General features: G+C 45.9%; 1 protein-coding gene across 1 annotated transcript in view; it reads left to right on the top strand.

Annotated features, from left to right (window-relative positions):
- timm50 (translocase of inner mitochondrial membrane 50 homolog) overlaps positions 1-15,390 on the top strand; it is a 33,509-nt gene that overhangs the window by 6,166 nt on the left and 11,953 nt on the right. Inside the window, exons 4-8 of the mRNA XM_080889525.1 lie at positions 4,481-4,502; positions 10,790-10,848; positions 11,037-11,156; positions 12,729-12,833; positions 13,044-13,142. Coding sequence (XP_080745651.1) covers positions 4,481-4,502; positions 10,790-10,848; positions 11,037-11,156; positions 12,729-12,833; positions 13,044-13,142 — 405 coding nt within the window. The remainder of the gene's footprint in view (positions 1-4,480; positions 4,503-10,789; positions 10,849-11,036; positions 11,157-12,728; positions 12,834-13,043; positions 13,143-15,390) is intronic.

Below are 15,390 nucleotides of genomic sequence, written 5' to 3'. Positions count from 1 at the left end.
TTGGGGACAGGATCTTTGTTGGAGGCGTTAATGGCCACTTCAAAGGGCACACTTCAGTCTCATTAGGATCCTTTTGTTGGTGACAAAGAGGTGAGCGTGTCGTTTGCTCGGTGTGTATTTGAAGCTCGGGAACAGAAGAGCCGGCCGCGGACATCAGCGTCGGAGAAAAGGACCCCAGACTGAAGCCTGCAGTAACTTCAGTCGTTTGTCTTCAGTTGACTCATAAACTTGCTCTGCACTTCATTACTGCACACTTACAGCTTTCTAAAGTGTCCTTTTACAGACAGATGGGCTCGAGCTGAATTTAAATGAAAAGCAAACAGATGGGGGGGGGGGGTGTTCTGGTGCAAAGCTGGGTCGTCTACCTCGGGACGTCTGAGACAGCTCGGTGCAGAGAGTGATGGACACCTGAAGCACAGGCGTCATGCTTTATCTCTGTGTGAATCATCCACCTCAGGATCAGCTACGATCCAAACTGGAAGGGAGGAAACTGGTGTGTTTCATTCTTTTACCCTGATTATGTATTTTACTGTATTAGAAATCGTACATTTAGTAATTCAGAATCTGATCTGCCTGACCGTGCAAGCTTTAACTGACAGGAAGTGAATCGACCGTCTGCTCAGGTAGGATAGTTTCAGTTTGAGGTGTGGATGTGGGAAGGATGAGCTCGCTTTGTCCCGGCACGAGAGGATTTCTCTCTTCAAAGGGCACACTTATCTCACCTGACTTCCTGTCAGGAGCTCCAATCAGACGGCACACTTCTCATGTCGCCGTGACGCCCGTCTTCTGCAGTGTGTCTGCGCTAACACTTACCAACTCCTCATCCTCAAACTGTCGTCTTCAGGGCATTTAACGGCAGCGTGTGCCGGCGCTCGGAGAGGTGTTTATGCAGGAAACACTTCCCAGAAAGAGTGTGAGTGTGTGTGTGTGTGTGTGTGTGTGTGTGTCAGCTGCTCTTTAGTCATAAAGTTTTAATTATTTTCCACAGTTTTAAGTTTGATCTCCCTGCTGTTTGAAACCACAGGTGTGATTCGTCTCGATGTCACATTTCTACAAACGTAATGAAATGAAACGATCACTTCGCTGTTTAGACGTTTTTACCTGCTGCTGTGAGGTGTTGTCGTCACCCCGCGCCGTGGGCGGGCAGCATGGACACAAGTTTGGTAGGCGACGTAGGAGAGTGAAATTAATACTGAAGGTGTGGGGGAATATCTACTGAAAATCTCAGACAGGTTTGAATCTCAGTGATGTCGAGGTCAAAGGTCAAGTGTTCTGAAAATCTTGTGAATGCTGTAACTCGAGAAGAAAGTCACCGAGGACTTTTGAGTGAGCAGTGTCTGTGAGGAGGCTGAGGGGCGTCATCAGTATCTTCGTCTGCTGAAACCGACCGGACTGTCAAAAGGAAACGATTAAAACTTTGGGATGGACGTTCAGGTTGGAATTTATTGCCGATCGGCTGAGCCTTTCACCGGTCGTTGCCAATAATGCTGGTTGAAGCTGAGAGAAGCGGTCGGTGGTGAAACGAGCAACAGGGCTGTTTATGTTATTAAATATTTCCGTCCTGGAAGCACATGTTCGCCAAACGTTTTCAGCAATCCAACGGATGATCCTTTTCCACAGTATGATGCGACATCATTTCCTTTGACAGATATTTAGATACAGCCAGCGTGCACTGTGTCCACCTGAGCTGTCCATTTAACCCTTTCATGGTGGTCACTACAGTGGACAGCCAGTGTTGGTGCACAAAAAGATTCTTATTTAAATTAAAATGTAAATTTCTCTAACCTCTTAGAAGTTCAAAAATCTTTTTTTCATGCCTAAAGATGAATAAAAAAATACGTAAGAAAAAAGTCCTGATTGAGGTTGTCATGATTGATGCATGACAGGGTTAATTTTCAACCATTCAAACATTGCTCCGCCCATCAAAAAGTCACCTGCGCGAATATATCGCCTATCATCATTTATTGGACTGATGAATATCTGCTGGAAAATTTTAGATATCGCCCAACTTTACCATGAAACCCAGCACAAAGCGCCCTGGTGGTGCTCGGGGGCGTTAGTGCACATGGCAGGAGTAACATGGAGGCCCCGTTAATGTGTGAGAATATTTGTGAGAGTAAATCTGTGAAAGTGCATCTAAAATACTCTTAAACCAGAGCGTTGGCTGTTTAAGCAGCGTGGGGAAACCTGCTGCTGACCGCGGCTCACGCTGACACGCACAGGTTTGTTTTTAGGGGTTTTGTGGACGTCCTTGTGGTTTGTCTGCATGCAAGGTCTCACACGTGAGCGGACCTGTGGGAATCCTCTGCTGTTATTTAACACTGTGGTCAGTATGATGTAAATGTTCTAAAATCAGCGCCGCGAGGACACGGGAACCGCAGGGCGGCCTCTTTTCCGTGCTGCGCCGTAAGGACCGCTCTCTCACATTAAAGCCTCCGGCTGTATCCTGTCGAGCCAGCAGGCGGGCCGGACCGCTTCAAAGCCGAGGCACACTTCTCACGCCTTCCTGCTAGCCTGCCCCCCTCGTGAGGTCACACGACCTGGCTGTCAGGAGGAGAAACCCTTCAGACGACACACTGTGAACAGATTTACACGTTACGGTCGGCTCGGCGGCCGTCGGGGTAAAAATCCAATGAAGCACAAATGAATTAAGAGCAGCAAACAGCCGCCTGTTGGAGCTCTCAGACAGCTTTGGGAGAAGTGGTGAGCACCGAGGCTTCTTCCAGGAACAGCTCCCGGTGTCCCCGAAGAACAAGCTGTTGGCCTGTTACAGGGTTTGGCACGCTGTAAGTCATGCAGGCGAAATGATAACCTTTGACTTCATAATGACTTTCTCATAACTACAAAATGTAAAGTCTTTACATACTCAAGGAATCATGAGGTCGTCAGTTATATCAGATATAAATGTTATGAGAGGTTCTCATCATTAGGACGATGTTTATGGGCTATTGGTGTTTTTCAGAAGCACAACATTCTGCTCTGCAGCGAGGGAAGCTCTGCACCGCTGGACGTAACTTCGTAGCTGGTGTAGTCTGTGTGTGGAGGGGTGACACGGTCAGTGCATGTGTGAGGGCAGCGTGGTTTTGGCCATAAATGACAACAAACAAAAATCCACGAGCCCAGACTTGATGACACTCGTTTGATTTGTGGGCATAAAGTTTGAGCCGGCGTGTGTGAACAAACGAGGCACCGCTGGGATAAACGGGCCGATCTCAGTTTTCTAAGAATGAAACGTTTGTACAAAGAAAAATAGTTCTGATGTTTCGAACACGTGAGCTCCACCGCCGAAAACGACTTCCTGTTCTAGTCGTGCAGGTTCCTGCACAGCCAGGTTGGCCTGTTAAACAAACTAGAGCAGTGAAATGCTTTGCTTTTATTGGATGTCTGTGTGGAGTTGTGTGTGTTTGAGGGCTCTCTGTTGCCAGCGCGACACGTTTAAATGATGAATCCCGTCCGGCCGGTGGTCTCCGTTTGCCAGCTCAGGTTCTGGGATGTTTTTGTACTTTCTGTCCTCGACACGTCGAGTTTGGGGAGTGTGGGAACCCGTCCCGCTCTCCCAGGCTGCTCTGCAGTCGCACTGAGGTGTCGATGAGGGTTTAACGGCCTCTTCCTTGCCTCTGCACTGACATCACTTCACCCCCGCACGAGAGCATCTGCACGCCTCTAATTAGCCATTTTCTCCACTCTGTAAAAAGAAAAGAGCTTCACCAGAGGAGGTTCATGCACATCCACCCTTTTCCCACAGGTCTGCCCATCAGAATTACATTAAAATCATTAAAGAGTCGAATTAAAATAATAAAGTGCATTTCTAGCATCAGCTGGTAGGAATCTTAAAGTCTTAAAGTGAGCAAAGTCCAACAGAGTCAGTGACGCGTACCTGTGGTCCAGCGTAGTAACTGCAGTGACTCTGCATGTCCACCAGGGGGAGGGCTTCATCACAGATCCGACTTCAGATCTCTCTTCATCATCTTATCTTCTGTCTCTAAAAAGATTTTCCTTCTTAAAAGTTCAATTCAATTTCAAATTGAACTTTTAAAAACAAATCTTTGTGTAGTTTTTACGCCCAGAAAAAGTCATGAAGCTGTAGATGAATCATAGAAGTCATATAATGTAATTATACATTATACCTGTGATACTTGATAGTTTTTTTATTTATTTTTACCTCTGTTTTATTTTGTCCCGATAAATAAATGCATTTTATTGCATTTTATTCAGACTTTATTGAGCTTTTTGCTGTTTTGTTTATAAGTAAATCTCATTTGAATCCTGTTAGCTAATAATCAGCTGATCAGTACCTGTCTGACCTGAGGTCTGTGTCATGAACAGAAAATAAAAATTATTTTCTGCAGTGTATCAGCACACGTGTAAGTAAGCAGACCGATGTGGAGCTGCATGTTTACGCTGCCCTCACAGCTCTGATGAGCAGACGTGATTGATGAGAGCAGATTTGTAACCACCTCCTTTCTGCTCCTCCTCACAGATTCCAGACGAGTTCGACAAAGGTGAGTGTAAACCTTTTATTTTTTTTCTCAGCTCGAGCTCACATTTAAACTGATCTTAAACTGTGTTTACTGCTCACAGCTGAGGCGCTCTCTGCTTGTGTGAATGATTGATCACTCGGTGCCAACTGTTCTCACTCTGTGTGTTTGCTCCAGTCATCCATATGCCCCATCATTCACCCCGCCCACCCCTGAGCTGCCTGTCAGCACAAATGCACACGTTTCCATCCAGCGAGACAGACTACAGCTCATCGCCTCCGTTAACCCGCTGCCTCTTAACAAGATGACAGAATAATGGGAGTAGTGCTAAAAATACATGTGGAGACCATTGGCATGCTGAAGGTGTGGAAAGCTGCGTTCATTAGCTGAGGTGCAGTTCTGTGCAGCAGTAGGTTTGCATACGTACAGATGACCAGTAGCAGGCTGGACCACCTTTAGCTTTTAGAAGTGGCCGTGCGTGGTCACAGTAACGGGCTGCAGGGTTTAAATAACTGACGGGGGGGCGGGGTGTGGTCCTCTGCTGATGTAGCTCATCTGCTCAATCCGAGATGCTCGTCTGCACACCTCTTCATGCACGTCAGTCATTATTGGTTTGATTTTATTGCTGAGTCGTGCAGAAAACTACATGCTCCGCCCAAACAGGTTCACAAGATGTTTATAAAACTGAAGCAGCAGCTTAATTTACAGATGAAGTAATAAAGAAATAATCTCTCCTGACGTGTTTTCCAAGCTTTAGAAACAAAGATGACAAAGTTCATCTTACGATTAATATCTATAAAAGATTGAACGGCTTCCATGTGTGGCTCATGTAAATTCAATAAGTGAATGGAGAGTGAATCCCAGAGCTGCATCATTTCTACATGCAGGAGGAAGAACATGATGTAAACAGAGTAAATCTTCATTCTTCTGGCCTTTCTGCTCCTCACATTGATCTGCTCTCTTTCTTAAAAAGCTATTCTGATTGCTTATTAAACCTAATAATCAGATGGTCAATATCTCTTCCTCCCGGGGGTCCAATCTGCCTCCTCTTCTCCTCCTCCTCTCCTCCAGTCCTCCCTTTCCAGCCTAAATCGCTCCCTGAGGTCCACTTTGTCCTCATCTGGCTGCAAACCTCCGTCTCTCCTCCCTCTGTGGGTGACGCCTTCGCCCCCTCTCTGCCTGTCCGTCTCCATCTGCGGTCGGCAGCTCGCGATGCCGAGGCTGGAACCGGTCGGGACAGACGGGAGAGAGGGAGGATGTGTGGATTGATCGATTGATTGATGAACAGAAGGACGAGGTTGGACTGAAGCTCAGGGACACTGAGTATTGATGAGTGGATTAGATCCGGGCTGATGTGACGCTCACAGCTGTCCACCACACACTCATTTACAGTGTGGACAGCTCCCCACGTCACAGTTTTATCCTCTTAAACCAACAGTTTGACTCTTAAACTGTTTTTATACACAAAACTTTGCTTTTAATTCAAGTTTCTGTGCAGAATAGAAAGTTTTGTAGAGGTAATAATCATTTTCCCTCCGTCTCCTCGGAATAGTGTGTCAGACATGAGAAAAGAGTTTAACGTCTCTACATAAAGCTGTTAATCTGCACGATTAAAGCACAAATCATTGTCAGATTTATATTCGATATTTTATCTATAGTGGAAAAAAATAACTAAACTTTTAAATTGGAAGTTGTCCGTTTTATTCAAACAGGAAAATTCAAACCTTTTACAAGAGTGAACGACAGCATTAGCCGCACAGATGCATCTAAATCCACATCCATACACCAAAGCAAGAACAAAGTGAAACAGAAGTCTGCAGGCTTCAAAGCTCAGTCGGCTTCAGTTTCAGCGCCGCCGTCGCCGCGTGAAACGAACCCACGGCAGATGGAAGCGGACAAAAACTGATCTGCGTCACGTTTAGCTGTGCACGCAGAAGGACTTTATTGCTGTTTTAATTAATACTGACTGTAAGGAGAAAACTGCTCGTTGGTGTTTGCAGCCGGTTTGCTTCAGGAGTAGAAATCGCTGCTGGCGCTCTCTGACAGCAGACCATCAGTTATGACGAACACTGAAGATGCTGAAGAAGAGCCGACCTTCATCATTAGTTCTCACATGCGGTCTGAGGGACTGTAAATGTATTCACAGCGAGGAGAAGAAGAAATGTCAGAATGGTGATGAGTGGTGGATTCATGCACATCATGACCTGCGGGACCTTAGGAACCAGGGGCAAATGATCCCTGATTAGCTTAGGGAGCAACCTAAAAGTTCACCACCCCTCAGGGAGACGCGCCTCCACATCTTTCATCCTCCTCACTCCTCTTTTATATTCTACCTTCCTCCTCCTCCTCAGGGAGCGGCAGAAGGTGAGTGAGGCGATGGATGTGCGAATGGGACTTCTGGGACACATTTGGCTGCAGAATCTGTTCGCGTGCCAAGTGACGGCATTTGTGTCTGTGATGCTGAGGAGCGTCGGATACCATAGCAACCAGCATGTGACACGCCTCGCACACACAATGCAAAGTTTTACCTTCAGAGCGACAGACTAGACTTGGAGATGGTGGAAAGGGGGAAATCTCACGTCCTGCCACCTGTCCCACACTCTGATATGAGCCTTCAACATTTACCCAGAATGCACTTCATATTCACATTGCTTCATATCGTGACACTGTGAGTGGGCAGCTCTTTGAGCCCTAAAAATGTCCCCTGGATGTCTGCTGTTCATACGTTGGTGGATCTGTGCGCTCAAAGCCTAAAAACCGTGTTTCTGTCCACGCCGAGCCCTCCGTGGTGTTTGAACCTGACACGTTCGTACTGCGTCCTGCTGCCGGAGCATTAATAACCCCTCGCAGTCAGCCCGGGGGCCTCGTATGAACACATTGAAGAGGCCACAGCGTGCCGTCGTTTGTCACCCGGAGAGAAAGCAAACGATTGATATCTGAGGAAGAGGAGGTGGCGTTGTGCAGCAGATGCCCGTCCTCACTGTGGCTTTTGTTTAAGGCCAGAGACCTCCATCTCTCCACACACCTCCCTCTTTAACTCTTTCTTCATCCCCTTACTCCTCTATCCCTCTCTTTGTCGCCTTCATCATACCTCCTCCTCCCCCACCTTTTTATTTCAGAAACAGTAAAAACTTACTGAGCTTCTCTGCTCTTAACACTCAGATTCAGATTGTTTTCTCTTCTCTTGGATCTTTGTGAGGTCATAGAGACAGGGTCATCTAAGGTGGTGCTAAAACAGCTTGTTTCAGAGCTGGAAACAGTAGAATAGGCCGTGTTTGGAGTGTGTTGCATGTTTCCACCTCATAAACGAAAGAAAAGTCAAGAAAGGGAAAATATTCTCGTTTAGGAAGCGAAACCAGTCTTTGGTGTGTCTTTGGCTGCATTTTGACAACTGAAACAAATTCCAGTGTAATCCAGTAAAATGTGGTTAACATCCTGGTGTTGCCTCGAACACCACCTTCCTCCTCTCAGTCGTAGAAACTGTCAGAAAGACAGATTCCTCCCCCATCACCACCTCCATCACCTCTCCTCTGCTCCATTAACATGATAAAAGCCCAGATTAATCCCCCTCCCCTCTGTGGAGGATATCCCCACACACTGGCGTCCTAGATTTCCCTCTCTCACACACACACACACACACACACACACACACACACACACACACACACACACACACACTTTTCCTGGTGTGTTTGGTGGGGCTCCCAGGGGACAGGTTACTCAGCAGCCACGCTTTACACCCCACGCTGCCTGCACGCGTAAACATCCTCTTCTTCAGCCTCGAGGATATTATCGCTCCTCTTTTATTTCATTACTCTCACACCATCTGTTTGCTAGCACCCCACAGCCTGTATGTAAAAGATGGACATACCTTCTCTGACATCACACACTACTTTCCCCCGTGTGTAATCTAGCTGTTGTCACAAATAATCTGAACACTCGTGTTTCTGCAGATGCTCATGCAGAGCAGGAAAAACCTCACTGGAGGTTTTATCTTTCCTTTCAGGTCATTGTGTGTCTTAGAGTTTGTTGTCTGTCTCTTTGTGGCCATTTCATGGTTTTGATTTTTGTTCTGTTATTTCTGGGCTTCTTAGGATCTTAATGCAGGTGTTTTGGTCTCATTTTCTGGTTATTTTGTCTGGACTTTTTTCTCGATTTTGTGGATATTTCTGGATATTTGTTGGCATTTTGTCTTTTTTTTTTTTTTTTTTTATGTCTGTAAATGTCATGCGTATATGAGTATACATCGAAACAGAAACCAGATTTAAATGTGGTCAGTCTCCCCTGCATGGTCATCTCCTTGTTTACTTCTGGACATCTTTAACTGAACTTTATTTATATAGCGCCAAATCACAACAACAGTCAACTCAAGGTCTTTATATTGTAAGGTCGACCCTACAATAACACATACAGAGAAAAACCCAACAATCATATGACCCCCTATGAGCAGCACTTTGGCGACAGTGGGAAGGAAAAACTCCCTTTTAACAGGAAGAAACCTCCAACAGAACCAGGCTCAGGGAGGGGCGGGGCCATCTGGATACAGTTACAGTATTTTATTATTTGGATAAAAGCAAACATTGAAGAATTACCAACATATACACAGACAACAGTACAGGGGATCTAACCAGAACAAACTGAGCTAGCGTGATGTTTAAAATGAAGCTCCGATGGAAGAAGGAAGTCTTTTCCAAAGTGATCCAACCTCAAAATGTGGATATAAAAGGACGTGGTGGATTAGATGGTCGGCGAGGCAGGAATAAGATCAGAGGAGATCTGAGATATAAGCAGGAGCCATGTAGGGTGTTGCACATTATTTATAAATGTTCAAATAAATACCAGATTTCACTGGAAGCCAATTAAGGAAGCAAGAATATGAGAGACGGCCCAGCTGTGTGGTCCAAACAGTGAAAAGTCAGCTCTAATATAAATGTGATTGGCTTGTAGGGAAACGTCAGCCTCTCTGCTGCTGTCAGGACCTGAATGCTGAAATTAGGCTGTAAACACCTTTATTTCTGCTGTAAAGTTTTAATGAGGACTGGCTCACTGCTGGAGCTCGAGCGGAGTGATCCAGGTCTCCACAGGGTCTTTTATTTTGAAAACTGCCTGCTCTAAGCTTGCTTTGTTTGCCTTCCCGTCCTCGTTTAAAAGATCTGCTGTTCTTGTTAATGACACAAAGCAGAGCGGTGCCGTGGGAATGAAGACCTCGTCTTCACAGGCTGAGTGGAACACGATAAGGAATCTGAGCTCCATCTTTGCTGTCCGTGTTTTGATGGATGGATGCTTGACCTTCTAATTTGGAGTCATGCACTCTCTCCTTTGCTCCGCCCCTCTCTAATTATTAACCATATATACATGTACATATTTCCACACAGTGTGTGTCCACCTCCTCAGCGTGTCATCACATCAGGCAGATGGCTCCCTCGCTTCCTGCAATGAACTCTGGGGGACTGAGTCCCTCGGGAACACAGCGTGCGTCTCTCAGTGCTTGTGTTTAGAGGGAGATGAAGGATAGAGGTGTGCAGTAATGAGCCCACCACCCCATGGGAAATGGAGTCATTGTTATTTAGTAGTCATTAGCACGAAGACTCGGCATCGTCTCCCCGATCACCACGCTGATAAAAACCAGTCAGCTCAGCTTTGGGTTTTATTCTGACCAATCAGATCTCCTCCTGCTACTCCAGTATTTGTTAAAGCTAAAAGTGAATTTAAAAATTGCCAAATTAATACAAGTATATACATAATAATCACATTCAATGCCATCTCACAGAAATGTATGAAGAAGGTCATGGACGCTGTGTGTTTTGCTGTTATTTACCAGGGTTCCCGTGGGAACCTCGATAAATAAAAATGAGAAAAAGATGAAAATAAAAAGATCTTAAAATGTCTCATTTCCCCCAAAATTACTGCTGGTTTGTTCAAAACTGGTAGAAGGGAATCGCAGCCAACAGAATAGATCTTCCCCTCCGTATTCAATGGTCGTTTGCTTTTTGAGGAGATGACTTGAACGTGATGTTTGCCGAGCTGTCGGAGACCTGCGGCTTCAGCGTCGGCTTGGCTTGGCTGGAAGTCCAGCTCCACGCGCACTCGCTGAGATCTTATCAGCTGTTTGCGTCCCCTCAGGGAATTGTAGTTTTCAGAAGCCATTAGAACTACAGCTGTGCTCACTTTCGGTAATCTGTCGGCTTTAAATGGGCTCTAAGCAGCTAACAGAGGAGTCCCGCCTCCTCTTTGATCATCTCCTGCACCGTCAGCCTCCGTCTCACAGTCAATTCACTTATGTAACTGAGCACTTTTCCCTTTTCTTTCAGACCCTCCGGTCATCCAACAGTTACGAAGAACCTACAAATACTTTAAGGACTACAGACAGGTGAGTCCAGTCAGCGTCGGTGCATGGAAACATCCAGAACTAACTTTCATGAGAGTCAAACAATTAAGATCTGATTAAAGTGTAGACCCAGCTTTAGGGCAGCCAGTTGAACTATTGCATTACCTGTTTCGGACTTTTAGAGGCTCTCTGTGACCTCGTCTTTGTTTGTCTCTCGTTGATGATGTCAGATGATCATCGAGCCCACGAGCCCGAAGCTGCTCCCCGACCCTCTGAAGGAGCCGTACTACCAGCCTCCTTACACGCTGGTGCTGGAGCTCACAGACGTCCTGCTGCACCCGGAGTGGTCGGTACGTCTGCTTCTCCGAGAGCTTTACAGCCTTTGTCGATTATAAACGGTCCAATGAGAAGCTGGAGGGTAACACTGCAGCAATCCCACTGAAACTGAACGGAACTGAAAACTGTTAAAGTTAAATTAGTCAAGTTTTTCCAACTTCCTTCAGAACGTTATGAAGGTGAGGAATCAGCAGGCAGAAGAAGCATGCTCTGTCAGTGCTCTGTCAGCTCTGCAGAGGTGTGAACTCGGAGCAAAGCAACAGCGTGGTGTATTTGATCCTTTACAACCAGCCCCACAGATTATAATCTGTCAGTTACAGATACCCCTGATCCCAGCACCTTATCTGTATAAAGTAGACTTGGAGTCAAGACCACCTAAACCAATGGTACTGAGAGTAGCTGTAGATGATGTTTTCTGATGGGCCTTTGGAGGAAAACAGGAGGTGAGAAGCTGAGAGAGGCGTGTAAGACTGCAACTCTGGATCGTCACGTTTTGGAGGGTCTAATACATTTAGCCAGATTTCTAGAAAGGAGACCTGCTGCAGCCAAAACGGGATGGATGCTGTGTTATCCCTGTGACAGACCTGCGACCTGGCCAAGGTGTGCCCCGCCTCCCACCCTGAGACAGCTGGGATAGGCTCCTCCCCTGTGACCTTGAATTACATAAACGGAAGAGAATGGATATTAATTGTTTGGCCAAACAGTGTCTCAGGAGATGAACTCCATTAGTCGCCAACAAAGAAACCCGAGTTAGAGCTGTGGTACGTAGCTTCCTGCTTCCAGGGCTCCTCACCTGCTGTTTTTTAGAAAGCTGCTGCGAGCTTGTGTTTGGCCTCTTATTGTCCTTGTTTCCTGTCCTCGTTCCCTTAAACTTGAAACACACAAAGAGCTACAGTGAACTCCTCAAGACTGAATAATCCTGAAATGATCCTTTAACAAACAGGTTACAGTTCAGGAGAGACAGGTGGAGGATGTGCTGGAGGCGTGTCCACCACCTGTCCGCTCGTTCAGTGTCTGCTCCTTTTCACTCGTGTAAAACACGCCTCTTACCTGACAGGTGCGCAGCAGCCAACACCTGCCGCCGGTTAAAGCAGGCAAACACGTTCACCTGCTGGACCGTGTCAGCCTTCCTTCCTGTTACACACACACACACACACACACACACACACACACACACACACACACACACACACACAGGTGATAATGGGACAAAGCTTGTTTTATCTGTTTAACTGAAAGCAGCCTGAGTAACGAGGTCACGACCTCTGAGCGTGCCCAGACAGTGGCTGTCAGATCTCCTTCCTGCAGCTGTCGGTGCCTCACGCCTTCATACTTTTGCAAAACGATTCATGTAACCTTCATTAACGACTCTTTTCTGGTCTCGCAGACACTGTGTTGTGTTGTATTCTTAACAACATGTGATCGAACTTTATTATGATAAACAGAGAAACTCAGAAAGGGAAGCAAACTGCTCGCGTCCACCAAAGTGCAGGAAAAGCTGCAGGACTTTGTTCATGATGAGCAGCAGCTGGAAACCCTACGCTTCAATCCAGATGTGTTTAAACAGCTGCTCTTTCTCTCTGCAGTTGGCAACAGGTTGGCGCTTTAAGAAACGTCCGGGCATTGATTACCTGTTCCAGCAGGTGGCGCCGCTCTACGAGATCGTCGTCTTCACCGCAGAGACCGGCATGGTGAGCGTTTCAGCAGCTGCTCATAGAGACGGCTTACAGTTCCCTCTCCTGCTGTTCCCACACGGGCTGGCCCTCTTTAATGGGATCGTACCACTTTGAACTCACGTGGGGGGAGAGGAGCGTGTTTCTGTCTTATTTACTAATCTGAGGCGTGACGACACATTAAATCAGCTCTTTGCATCCATGCTTTGTGCTTCCTTTCGTGTGCAGACGGCGTATCCTCTGATCGACAGCATCGACCCTCAGGGTTTCGTCATGTACCGTCTCTTCAGAGATGCAACGCGTTACGTGGAGGGACATCATATCAAGGTGTGTGTGTGTGTGTGTGTGTGTGTGTGTGTGTGTGTGTGTGTGTGTGTGTGTGTGTGTGTGGTTGGTTACTGCTGAGGTGCTCGTCTGTGTGGTGTTATGTCAGCCTGACATGACAGAAATGTTGACTTAAAGGACACTAACATACATTTAAAGGTGTTTTTGACCAACAAACCTTTGCTCTTGAATAATCTCATGTTTCACATCAGTTTGAATCTGTGGCTCAAAAAATCCTAAATTTCTTTTACATTTTAATAATAAAAAGTTTTAGATTCAGTTAAAGAAGTGTTCAGCTTGTGTTGGATAACTTTATTCATGTGTTAAACGATCTTTAGTGCTGATTTCTGGATGGATGTTGTTACGGGTTCAGATATTGAGGGTGAGCACAAACACAACACTGGCCCAGAAGAGCTTCGGTCAAACAATGGTTTTAATGAACACACGCGTGGGGAGATGAACACTGCCCACCGACTGCATCGATCTCCAAATGGTGGAGCATTACTCAAACTCTTATAGCCACCGTTGACCCCCACCTAGTCGTAAAAGCCTAATCATTCACTAACTCCTAGCGAGCCTGACTTATGGCCTTGGCTCCCTATTTCGTCTGCCTTTAACAACAGCAGGAGTGAAGCTCCCGTGGAATGTGCTCTGACTCCTCCGCTATCAGAAAAAGCAAAGTCCTGACTCTGAAAACAGCATTTCTTATAACTCAGCAGTATAATGCATCATAAACAATATCATTCATTCACAATAAATCAGCAGTCTGATGTAATACCGATCAGTAATAGTTTCACCTTCTCTAATTCAGGAGAATAATGCAAACTAAACCTACATAATAATTTCACAATCATTAATCGGGGGCATAACGTGGCATAAGATAATATTATAATCTCACAATGTAAATTTTAAAACGAGACAGCGCCCCCTCTGTGAAGGGCGGGGCGTGGCGAGTTTAACTAAAATCATCCCAAAGCATCTCGTTCGCTTCTTAAGTCGACTGTTAACAGTGAAACACGTCCAACTAACATAGTCTTTGTTCATTTTGTCTTCCTTCATTAATTAAAACGCTGAGGTGTCCGTACTGTGTAGTTTATGGGTAGTTGACCGGTTCTTCTATAGAGGTGCTCTGCTCCAGGTGAGGTCAGGGTGCTGTGCTCGTTTAGTTTCTGATCCTTGTTACCTGCAGCAGTCAAACATGCACAACGATGCCTCCTGTCGTTGGCGTGTGTTATCATGTTATCAGTGTCGGGTAAACGCTGATAACATTTACATCTGCGATTTTCTATGCTGTGGTCTGCTGTCATGGTGGAGTGGCAGAGAGGGACGGGGGGAACTCAAACTGGTCAGGAGGGCCAGCTCTGTCCTGGACTGTCCGCTGAGGTCCATCGAGCAGGCTGGGGAGGATGTTGTCTAAGCTAACATCCATCACGGACATCACCTCCCACCCCTGCATGAGACTGAACACCGAGCAGCTCGTTCAGCAGTAGGAAGGAGGTCATTACAGCAGCTGTCAGACTCTGTGACGCAGCTTAACATGCTTTGGTCGTCTTACTCACCAGCTTGTTTGTTTACGGTACATTTCATACAAATCTCTGTACAATTTTCTCAATTTTTCTATACATATTCTGTACATTGTTACCTGTATATACAAACTTTGGTTGCTTATGTTTATAGGACCACCTTGTGTCTTCCTTTTATATTTTATTTTCCCGTGCTGTAAGAGCTCTGTAACCGAGATTTCTTATCCGTGGGATAATAAAGATGATTCTTTTCTAGGCGTGACGTGGGCCACGAGTTTGAGACCCCTGCTCTAAGACAGTAACAGACTGAACCAATTAAATAATACAGTATATTACAAAGTTAACAAATGGCTCAATTATAAATATACTGAAACGCATTTTCTAAACAAAATACAGAAAGAATCTGAGCAGATATATTTCAGATAAATCCAAGTGAAGCATGAAGTTTACAGTTAACAACATCTGTTCTATGCGCACAACAAAGAAGCATTCGTGCTGCTCCATTTTGTACCATTTGCAGTTTCTCCTCTGTTGCACCACCAGACCAAACTAATCGATAATCCACTACTACTGCCTGATCAGGTTTGGTGCCCAAACTTTTACTTTCCAGCTACTTCCAGAAGATGAAACCGTGAGCAGGAAGTTTAAGTTTCTAAACTCTGCTACAGCAGCTCGGCGGTGCTGCGTCACCCCCCCCGTCCTCTCTCCATGTTCGCCTTCTGCTGCAC

This window comes from Rhamphochromis sp. 'chilingali', assembly GCF_963969265.1.
Source record: "Rhamphochromis sp. 'chilingali' genome assembly, chromosome: 8".
Taxonomy (NCBI): domain Eukaryota; kingdom Metazoa; phylum Chordata; class Actinopteri; order Cichliformes; family Cichlidae; genus Rhamphochromis; species Rhamphochromis sp. 'chilingali'.
The sequence above is the reverse complement of the archived record's forward strand: the minus strand, read 5'-3'. Positions and strand labels throughout refer to the sequence as shown.